Source organism: Eulemur rufifrons, chromosome 2 (assembly GCF_041146395.1).
Source record: "Eulemur rufifrons isolate Redbay chromosome 2, OSU_ERuf_1, whole genome shotgun sequence".
Classification (NCBI taxonomy): Eukaryota; Metazoa; Chordata; class Mammalia; order Primates; family Lemuridae; genus Eulemur; species Eulemur rufifrons.
This window is the reverse complement of record NC_090984.1, coordinates 83,362,269-83,374,436: the sequence shown is the minus strand read 5'-3', so window position 1 is coordinate 83,374,436 and position 12,168 is coordinate 83,362,269. Positions and strand designations below refer to the sequence as shown.

General features: G+C 37.7%; 1 protein-coding gene across 1 annotated transcript in view; it reads right to left on the bottom strand.

The window, feature by feature from the left end:
- Positions 1 to 12,168, bottom strand: part of GPR137C (G protein-coupled receptor 137C) — a 71,962-nt gene that overhangs the window by 36,297 nt on the left and 23,497 nt on the right. Inside the window, exon 2 of the mRNA XM_069464897.1 lies at positions 952 to 995. Within this exon, the coding sequence (XP_069320998.1) occupies positions 952 to 995 (44 nt within the window). The remainder of the gene's footprint in view (positions 1 to 951; positions 996 to 12,168) is intronic.

Below are 12,168 nucleotides of genomic sequence, written 5' to 3'. Positions count from 1 at the left end.
AACCTCTTCCCCCTAAGAAAAATTAGACTACCTCATAAAAACTCTTCAGGTAAGATGCAGTTATCTGTTTCAAACAGCAATAACAGCTATCTGTAGGAAAGTAATCATAGTTCAAATATGTTTATACCCCCATATTAAATAATATGATCTAGAAATTTTATCTGGCATCCTGGTATCTTGTATTTTGGATCACTTTTAATAGTGGGAATCACAAAGTCTCTGCATTTGGAAATGGTTTACATGAAGTAAATTGAAGGTAATGTGTAATCTGTAACAAGCAAACTAAACTGTTAAGTGTACACGAAAAGTATTAAGATTTTAGTTTGAAAAGGTTAGGTTTTAATATTCTCTCAGATTAAATAATAAAAACAATAATTATATGGTTTGAAATCCAAAAGGACGTATTAATAGAAATTATATATCCAGGGAATTAGAGTAGTTTAGGAAACCAAAACATAGAGAGGGTATATGAAGTGTATAGTCAGCAAGTTAGTGGGAAAATTGGGTCTGAAACCCAAGTTTATATGACTCTATAGCTTAGTATCCTCACTTCTGAGATTAATCAGTACTGAAACATTACTTATTTCAAGGAATTATACTATACATTCTCACCCTACACAGCATAATTTAACCTTGGTAAAAGATACATCTATGAAGTTACATCTAACATCTGAAGTGGGACAGTGCAGAGCAGCAGGAAAAAAAAAAGGTATTAATCAGCAGTATGGCTAAAGGGAGAGAAATGTGGGCTACTAAATTTACTTCCTTTGAACCAACCTAAATATTTGGATTTTCTAGAAAACTGCTAAGGCCCCTTCAACAACGACTCCTTTATACCTTGAGAAGTCTACTGTAAAAATTTTTTTACATCTTTTAGGTACTAATCATTAATATTAATAAATTAATGCTTTAGATCTTTCAGATAGAAATTTAGATACTCATAAAACTTACTTGTGTTTGTCAATTTCAGTGGCACATCTGACTTTACAGATAACCTATAACGAGAGTATAAAAAGAAAGTTTTGAAAACGTGTAATATAGTATTCTTACATATGTTTTGACTTTGTGTTTCAAAGTGATAAAACTACAAATAATAATAGATAGCAAGTAAAGTTCAAATGTTAACAGTTGAATTACTATGAAGCAAAAATAGGTTTCCAAAGGCTTAAAACAATAAATAAGTTTCTTTATTATAGCCTTAAACTTCAATTTCTATCTTTAAAAATTTAAACAGAATTAATTCAGTTTAAACATTTATTAAACTTTTATTATGGGTGCTAGACATTGTGTCAGATGGCTTGCCATCTATCCTAAACTTCATTATATTACTCATATTTTGTCTTAAAATAGAACTTCTTCCTTAAATATGAACATGGCTGAGTGTTCTACAAAGATTATTTTTTCTTATGATGAAATGAAGTAGTAAATAAGGAAACGAGGAATCAAAAAGTGAACATAAAGAGAATGAGCATATATCATATTTACTAAACCTCTTTCACAAAGCCTTGCAAAAGGCAGGTGCTCAAATACTTGAATAAAGTTAGGCAGGTAGGTAAGTATAATAGGATTTGAAATAAACATGGTATATTCTGAGAGCATAGTGTGAGGGCTCTCAAGTCCTTACTGATGAACTTAAACTTTATTCTTCAGACAACGGGAAGATGTTGAAGGTTTTTAAACAGGTACTCCAAAATATGGAATTTCATTAATCTGGCATTAATGTATAGGCTACTACAGAAGAACTAAAGAATAGAAGTAGAAAGACCAGTTACAAGACCATCGAAGTAAGGTATAAACTTTAGGGGCCTGGAAAGAAAGAGGAAAGTACATTATGAAGAAAAATAGTGTAGGTACTTAGGTAACTTAGTGATTTCATCCAAACATTTACTGAGCACCTGTTACATGCCATACTCTATGAAAGGCGCCATGGATTCATCAACATGACCACTGTTTTTGCACTCAAGGAGCTCAGTATTTGGAAGAAATAAACCATCTACTTTGTTACACTATGATATAAATGCAAAAGATGCTATCATAAAATCTAGGAAGAGAGAAAAACTAATTCAGTCCAGGAAAGGGTAAGAGGCAAGAGGAAAGACTGTGCAAAGAGTCAAGGAGGACTTCTTAAAGGATGTCACATTTGAGCCAAGTTAGGAAGGGTAAATGGGTGTTAAATGCTCAGGCAAAGATAGAAGCCTGTGCATCTACTCGTATCTATTGTACAGTCATGTGCTGCTTAATGACAGGGATACGTTCTGAGAAACACGTTATTAGGCCATTTTGTTACTGTGTTAACATCACAGAGCTCTTACTTACACAAACCTCGATGGTATAGCTTTCTACACACCTAGGCCATATGGTATAGGCTATTGTTCCTAGGCTGTACAGCATGTTATTGTACTGAATGCTGTGGGTAACTGTAACACAATAGTTAAGTATCTGTGCATCTAAACATAGAAAAAGTACAGTAAAAATATGATGTAGAAGATAAAAAATGGTACACCTGTATAAGGCACTTACCATGAATGGAGCTTGCCGGACTGGAAGTTGTTCTGGGTCAGTGAGTGAGTGAGTGGTGAGTGAATGTGAAGGCCTAGAACATTATTATACACTGCTGTTGACTTTGTAAATATTTGTACCTTTATGCTACACTAAACTTATAAAATTTTTCTTCAATAATAAATTAACCATAGCTTATAACTTTTTTGCTTTCTAAATTTTTTAATTGTTAAAAACTTTTTGACTCTCTCATAACACTTAGTTTAAAATATAAACACATTGTACAGCCATACAAAAGTATTTCTTTTCTGTATATCTTTATTCTATAAGCTGTTCTCTATTTAATTTTTTTTAACTTTTTAAGCTTTTTTATTAAAAACTAAGGACCACACATTAGCCTGGACCTACGCAGGGTCAGAATCATCCATATCACTGTCTTTCACCTCCACATCTTGTCTCAACTGGACGGTCTTCAGAGGCAATAACAGGAATGGAGCTGTCTTCTCCTATGCTAATAATGCCTTCTTCTGGAATGCCTCCTGAAGGGCCTACCTGAGGTTGCTTTACAGTTAACTTTTTTTTTTTTTTAATACATAGGAGTACACTCTAAAATAATGATAAAAACTATAGTACAGTAAATACATAAACCAGTAACATAGTCATTTATTATTATCAAGTATTATATACTACACCTAATTGTATGTGCTATTAGTTTTATGACTGGCAGCACAGTAGGTTTATTTACACCAGCATCATCACAAATACATGAGTGATGTGTTGTACTACAATGTTACAATGGCTACGATGTCTGTAGAAGATAGGTATTTTTCAGCTCCATTATAATCTTATGGGACCACTGTCATATATGCAGTCCATTGTTGGTTAAAATGTTATATGGCACATGACTGTATTTTAGTTAACAATACCACTACCTAAAAGAAGCTGAATGTAATGGTGGAGTCTAAAATATTATACCATCAGTCTCTAAACTGTACTACTTATATATTCTCAGATGTATCCATTTTCACTATCTCCACCACCACAGTGCATTATTATTAGTACAACAGCTTTTTGTTTCTGTTTCCATTCTTAACTCTATCCACATGTTTAGAAGGTAACAGTTTATTTCACTACTTTTCCTTTATTCCCACCTCTCTATATATGATTTATTTTTAAAATTGTGCTAAAGTATATAAAACATAAAATTTACCACTTTAACCATTTTTAAGTGTGTGGTTCAGTGGCATTAAGTACATTTGTATAGTTGTGCAACCATCACCACCATCCATCTCCAGAACCTTTTTATCTTCCCAAACTGAAACTCTGTACCCGTTCATTAAATAACAACTCCTCATGCCCTCCTCTCCTAGCCTCTGGCAACCACCATTCTACTTTCTGTCTGCATGAATCTGACTATTCTAGGTACCTCATATAAGTAAATACATATAATATTTGTCCTTTTGTGACTTCCATGTAGCATAATGTCTTCATGTTTCATCTATATTGACACTCCTAGGCATGTGTCAAAATGTCATTTTTAAAGGCTGAATAATATTCCAATGAATATGTTTTTTGTTTATCCATTTTCTCATTGATGGACACTTGGGTAGTTTCTACCTTTTGGCTGTGAACATCAGTGTTCTATATATGAGTTTAAAAAATCATTTGAGAGTAAGTTGTGTCATACTTCTTTACCCCTAAGTACTTCAATAGACACTTCCTTAAAAAAGAAAATTCTCCTACGTAACCACAGTATAATTACAAAAATCATAAAATTGAGCATTTTCACAATACTACTATGTATTTTGCAGACCTTATTCACATTTTGCCAATCATCCCAATGAAGTCCTTTATGGGAAAAAAATCCAGGATTATGCATTACATACAGATTTCATGTATATTTAGTCTCTTTTAATCTTCATTTCTTTTGTCTTTTGTGACATTCAAAGAGTACAGAGCAGTGATCTTGTAGCGTTTCCTTATGATTAGATTCAGGTTATGCATTTTGGTAGGAATACCATTTGGGATGATGTTGCATTATTTTCAATGCACTGTATCAGGAGTTTCATGATATTGATTTGTCCCATTACTGTGAGGTCAGCTTAGGTCAATTGGTTAAGGTGATATCTATAGGGTTTTCCCTCCTGTAAGTAATAATAATATGTGGGGAGATTTAGAGACTATGTAAGTATCTTATTCTTCAAACTTTCATATCTTAGTTTTTACTATTATCAATGATTCCTGCTTGAATAAATTATGATGACTGAATAGTTTCTTTTTAAAAAGTAAATCTGATCATACCATTCCAGAAAAAAGTCCACACTCCTTTAATATTAAATATTAAAAGGTCTTTTATTATATAGCCCCACCTTCCCATCCTTATATCCTTTTATCCTCACCTTCAATCTTATGGTCTGGTTGTCCTGAATTATTTAAAACTCTTCAAATAAGTGGTTCAATTGCTTTTTCTTTCCTTCTTTCCATTTTTTTTTTTTTTTTTCTTTTGAGACAGGTTCTCACTCTGTTGCCCCAGGCTGGAGTGCAGTGGCACCATCATAGCTCACTACAGGCTTGAACTCCTAGGCTCAAGTGATCCTCCTGCCTCAGGCTCTTAAGGAACTGGGACTACAGGCGCATGCTACCATGCCCGGCTAATTTTATTATTTTTTGTACAGAAGACAGGGTCTCGCTATTTTGCCCAGGCTGGTCTTGAACTCCTGGCCACAACTGACCCTCCCGCCTCAGCCTTCCAAAGTGCTAGGATTACAGGCATAAGCCACTGTGCCCAACCTAAAGTAAAGTAGTTCAATTTCATATCTCTGTGCCTTTGTACATATTTGTACTTTACCTGGAATATGCTTTTTATGGTCATATAACAAATTCCAACTCATCCTTCAAAACTTTACTAGAGTATCATTCTTTATGTTTTTAGGTTAAGTGCCTCAGGGAGAGAGAAACCACTTTGTATCCTTGCATTACTAATCACACTAGGCATTTATTTACATATTTATTTTCCTTTTAAGACCATAATTTACTCAGATTTATACCCTTAGGGCCTAGCATAATGCTTCACATTAAGTTTTCAGAAAGTGGCTGAATAAATGAGCAATGAATTCAGGTCAAAGACAGTACTTTGGTATGGTAGTGTAGTGTGGGAGAGTGTGGGAAATACAGCAGAAGTTGAAGCTGGAGGGGCAAGCAGTCGTCCAATCACGGAGGCCTTGTATAAAGTACTGAAGAATTAGGCTTTAGCCCCTACAAACTTTGTAATATGATTCTATGAGTGATTTCTTAGGTGATAATGTGGAAAATGGACTAGATTAGGGCACAGAATTGCAGTTAAAAAACGAATTTGAGTGAGTCAACTAAACCATATTCTCAGGTTTTGAATCTAAAACACCAGTAGAATGAGGGCTCTATAGACAAGGAATTAAAAAGTCAGGTCACGGAGTTGATTCTTATATTTAACTTTTATGACATCTAGGCAGAAATAAAATGACAGGTGAGTTTTGAAATGTAAGAAAGAAATTACAGTCACCTACAGAGTTGACACCTGAAACTCACAGTAGAAGACATTTGAGGGAACAAATGTAGAATGAGAAGTCAACCAGTAATATGTTTATATTTAATAGTCAAATAATAAGCACAAGAGTAAAGAAATAAGTTGGGCAGAGGAGAGAAACATATGAATCAGATTAGTCACAGAAAACAGCAGAGTAGCTTAGACTTAAAAGGAAGAAAGCATAGCCCTTGTTAAATACTGCAATAAATCAGGAATTATTAAGAAAAGACTGATTCCCTGACTGATATGTCACTAGTACCTTGCATGGAATAGTTTTCAACAGAATTATTGAGCAGAAGTGCAAGGAGTTGATAGGAAGTAAGACAACACAGGCATTAAGTATAGACTATATGAGAGATACTTGAAGCTAAGAGAAACCTGGGAAAATCTGTGTTGGAATACAATTCTCTATGATTACCTCATGTTTTTGCATGGTCTAGGTCTTCTGAGCCAAGGAGTTTGCATAGCAAACATCCTTGAATGCTAGACATAGTGTTTACCTTAAGGTCAGAGGGAATATTTGTTTGCTGACTAGTATAATAAAGATAGAGATCATTTCCCTCCCTGAGGATATTCCAGAGGAAAAAAATCTCCCTTTTGCTCCCACGTGAAGATTGGGTACATTGCAGAGTCAATGTCTGTCTGTTTGTGTCTGTCTGTCTCTCTTCTTTACTTCAGGCTTCCTCTCTATAGCACACCCTGTGGCATGTGCCGGTAACATCTGTCCCCTCACAGTGTTGCCCTATGGGATTGGAGCTTGGAGACATTCTTTGGTTGCTGTTTTTGTCATGAGTGATACTAAATGGCCTTTTTCTCTGATCCATAGGTCTTGTATTTTTTGTCAGTATGTATATAAAGACCCTTCACAGTTTCTAATTTAGCAATCTGTTGGTCAGAAATGGACTTAAGTAGACAGGGTGAGGTAGAAGATGGAGGAGAGGAGAGGAGAGAAGAGAGGGAGAACAGAGAGAGAGAGAGAGAGAGAGAGAGACCCCAATTGTTAAAGAAGGCTCTAGAAGAAGCAAGTTATTCCTGAAAAGGAAGACACATACTTTTGAGTCAAGAAGGAAGAAAAGCAAGGTAAAGAAAAACTTCGCGGTCTGCACAGAAAATTTAAAATAATTTACAAATTAGCTCTTTGTTACAATAAGAAATTTGGATGTAGTGTGGATTCAGATATTTCGATATAGAGGAGAAGGATGAGAGGATTTGGCAGATGGATTCTATTTTTTTTTTTTTTCTAGTAAAGTAGAAGGCAAGGTCATCTCCTGTGAAAAAATGTTAGATTTAAGCGCTTGGAATATGGAAAACATTTGGAACACATGAACAGAGGGTTATAAAAGAATATACTGAGAAACAGGGAGGTCCAGTTAAAGTCAGGCAATTAATAGTAGATACAGTTAGCAAGGCTTCCTGATTTTGAAATTGAAATAATCTAATAGAAAAAGTGGATGGCATGCCAGAATCACACGGAGTCACTTATGCCAAACCCTAATAAAATGGAGTCAGGGACTGTAATGGAAGGGTCTCATGAAGATATGCCTGTGATAAAAACTATTATAAGGACTATAATAACCACAACCTTGCACAAAGGTCACTGCAGCCTTAAACAAAGAAGACTTCTGTGAGGACATCTCCCCAGGAACTAACTGCCTATTCAACCTTGGACTGATACCCCCCTTGTTATCCTTGCAGCCAGGGATAATTGTTTCAAAACAGCTTATGTAACTTTCCTCATTTTGCCTTTAAAAGTTTACCCTTGACTCAACCTCCCCCAATATGTCTATGATCTGTCTTAGCATCCATATCCTGGATTGTAATGCTGCCCATTCCCGAACAAACTCATTATCTTTGGAGACTCTCTCTGCTGTTATTTTAGGTTTATACATTATAAAAAGTTCAAATAACTAGGTTGTGTTTTTCATGTAGTAATTTAGAACCATAGAATGTGGGAACTATTGTAGAGAAAGAACTCACTCCAGTGAATGAGTAGTTTGGCATGGCAAAAAGTTAAGGAATGACGAATACTAGAATGGAGTGGGAGAACAGAAGAGGTAAAATGATTAAAAGTTAGTATGAGGGTGAAAAACAGTTATAAAAGGAAGAATTCAAGATGTATAAGGGAAAAGAGATAGAAAACATTGGTCAGAAAGAATAGCTTCATTTTTAAGAGCTGATCCAAGGTGTGGCCATGCTACTGGGTGGCTCAAATGCAAATGGAGGGTTTTAGAACTCCAAGAAACCACTGAATTGAGACATTGGATGGGTTCAATAAGGTTTTGAAAAAGATCATGTATCACAGGAGACAAGAAGGAAGAAAGTGCTGATTCATCCAGGACGGTGGAAGTTATTATTATAGCCAACAATGACCTAATCAGATGGCACAGATTTCAGAGAGATGATGATGGTACAACATTAGTAAGTAGTATTGGGAAACATCAAATAGGCTGATTGTTTTTCCCACAAAAGGCACAAAGTGTCATCTGGGAAAAGCTTGATTTTAGTAACAGCATTTAAAAGGATCACATGAAGAAGAGAATGGGGACAGGGTAGGAGGGGTGATCCACAAGATTATAGGTCATAGGATAATTGGCGTTAGAGGGAGTTGAGATGGATAAGGAAAAAAAATTAAAGGTCAGCTACCATCCCAGATCTGTAGAATATATTCCAATGTATTACATAAGCATATTCAGCCTCTTAAATCACACTTAGATTATAGTAAATTTAAAAACAATGATCTGTTAGTAATAGATTCCAAGTATTTTACAGAATATAGCTAACAGGACATGATCTTGAGTAAAAAAAAAAATTAATAATATCAAAAAATGTCAAGAAATTACACATTTGTTAAGATAGTAACGATAATTCATAAAACATAGTGAACACAAGATTTATGTAGATTTTTTGAAGTTTAGAATAGGAAATAACATATCTAAATGACTTGCTGGTGTTAATTAATTTACGTCAGATGGGCCATATCTTACCAGGTCTTTCTTAATGCCATAAAACTAAATAAATGGGCCAATTATGTCCAGTGCTTTGGAAGGCCAAGGCAGGAGGATCACTTGAGGCCAGCACATCGAGACCAGCCTGGGCAACATAGTAAGATCCTGTCTCTACAAAAAAATTAAAAAATTAGCCAGGTATGTGGTGGTATGTGCCTGTTGTCCTAGCTATTGGGGAAGCTGAGGTGGGAGGATAGCTTGAGCCTAGGACTTTGAGGCTGCTTTGAGATATGATCGTGTCACTGTACTCCAGCCTAGGCCACAAAAGTCCCCCCACAAAATAAATAAATAAATAAATAAATAATGAAGAGTAATAAGGGTTAATGGATACCAAATGTTTTTTGTCATGTAACCCTTATCCCATGTACAAACTAGCCTCCCCTAATTTAGAAAACAATAATTTTTATCCAAGAAGATGGCGGAATGGTGGTGACCTCCTGGATTCGTGCTCCCGGAGTGGAAGGCATGGGCCTCGGACTACCACAACGCTAGAGGTTCACTCCCCCACAAGAACGGCGGTGTGAATCCATGGAGAATCAGCATGGGACAGAGAGCGAGCGAGAAAGGACTGAGGTGATCGGGAAATAAATCGCGAAAATCTGGAGAGTGCGGGACGGTCAATAGAGAAGGGAGCGCGGGACGGCTGTACCCACCTCACCAGAGAGTGGGGTGGGTTCAGCCCCACAGGAAAGCATCTTGTTCCCCCTCTGACCTCCACAGGCACTCAATTGGGGATCTGCCTGAAGTCGGTGCAGAATCGCTGCGGGAGACGTGGGGCTCTGCAGAGAGGAGACATTAGCGGGAGGCATTTTGGACCCTGGCTGTGCGCGGCCGAGGCGCCTAGCAACTGTCTCCTATATGCGGGCCGCGGGGCTGCTTCGGTCCTGGCTCTAGCAGACACCGATCTGTCTCGTTTAGGCGGGCGGCTGGATTCTCCCAGTCCCCAGGTCCTCTGGCCTCTGCTGGTCCCTGAGCGTTCAACCCCAGCCACAGTGATCTGCAGACGGGCAGTTGCCATTGTCGGGTTTCACAGCCTAAATGCTGCGGAGCGATTGGGTACCGGGTGGCTCCCTGGGTGGCTCCCTCCCCTAGTTCACGGACCTGGACTAGGAGCTTCGCCTTTGTGTGAACACTGAGTGGTTCCCCAGTCGCGAGAGAGTGGAGCGTGGACCTTGCAGACATTGGGGCGGGGCGGACCATCGCCCACGGGAACTGCAGCGGCTGGGGCACTGGGCGAACGAGGGCGCCGCTCCCCTCCCCCTATCCACTGTCTTTCTCGCAGAGAGAGACGGAAACCACCTCGGGAGAGGAAGAGGAGCAGCCCCCCCAGCAGAGGTAGCAAAATCCTGAACAACACGTGAAGGGCTCCCCCTAGTGAAAGAGGAGGCAGCTTACCTGGTGCTCACGGCGTGCCCCTATCCAGACTAAAGCTGAAAGAAGGGATCTTAAGGATTCATCCAGATGGGAAGGGCTCAGCGAAAGAACTCTGGGAGTATAAAGAATCAAGCTGAAACCTTGCCCTCAAAGAGGATTACTAGTTCTCCACCAATTAACACAAACCAGATTCCAAATAGCAACATGTCACAGGAAGAATTTCAAACATGGATCATAAATACGCTGAACATTATGCAAGAAAAAATGGATAATCAACACAAAGAAACCACAAAAAAGATCCAGGACTTGGAAGAAAAATTCACCAAAGAAATTGAAATACTGAAGAAAAATCAAACTGAACTCCTGGAAATGAAGAATTTATTCAAGGAGCTACAAAACACAGTGGAAAGTCTCAAGAGCAGGGTAGATCAAACAGAAGAAAGAATCTCAAAGATCGAAGATAACACTTTCCAATTAAATAAGACAGTCATAGAGTTAGAGCAAAGAAACAAGAGAAAAGACCAGAGTCTACAAGAAATGTGGGATTATGTGAAGAAGCCTAACGTGAGAGTTATCGGCATTCTTGAGGGTGAAGAAGACAATAAGCAAGGGTTGAATAAACTATTTGAAGATATAATTGAGGAAAATTTCCCAGGCCTTGCCAAATCTCTAGATATACAGGTTCAAGAAGCTCAAAGAACCCCTGGGAGATTCATACCAAATAGGAAGACACCACGTCATGTAGTCATCAGACTGACCAAAATATCCACTAAAGAGGCCCTTCTTCGAGCTGTAAGGAGAAAGAAACAAGTAACATACAAAGGAAAGTCCATCAGAATCACGCCAGATTTCTCAACTGAAACCGTACAAGCAAGAAGAGATGGGAGCCCCATTCTCACTCTTCTGAAACAGAATAATGCCCAGCCTAGAATCCTGTACCCAGCTAAGCTCAATTTTATATATGAAGGTGAAATTAAGACATTCTCAGATAAACAAAAACTCAGGGAATTCACCAAGACAAGACCAGCTCTCCAAGAAGTACTCAAAACAGAGTTACACATGGTCCAGCACAAGAAGGACCCTCGAATGTAACACTAATCAAGAGATAAATATAAAAACCCAGTTATCATAATGGCTCAAGAGAGAAAACAGATCAATGAAATTCAACCCAACATGAAGAACAGCAATCTGTCTCACTTATCAGTTCTCTCATTAAACGTGAATGGATTGAATTCCCCACTCAAGAGACACAGACTGGCCCAATGGATAAAAAAATATAAGCCAAGTATCTGCTGTCTTCAGGAAACTCATCTAACCTGCAAGGATGCATTTAGACTGAAAATAAAAGGGTGGAAATCAATATTCCAAGCAAATGGAACCCAAAAGAAAGCTGGCGTGGTGGTTCTAATCTCCGATAACGTAGTTTTTAAATCAACAAAAGTAAAGAAAGACAAAGATGGTTACTATATACTGGTGAAGGGTACAATTCAACAAGAAGACATAACTATACTTAACATATATGCACCCAACCTAGGTGCACCCAGATTCATAAAGCAAACCCTACTTGATCTGAACCAAATGATAGATAACAACACTTTAGTAGCTGGAGATTTTAACACGCCGCTGAAGTTCAGGACAGATCTTCCAAACAAAAAATAAACAAAGAAATAGTGGACTTAAATAGAACGCTAGAACAAATGGGCCTGACTGACATCTACAGGACATTCT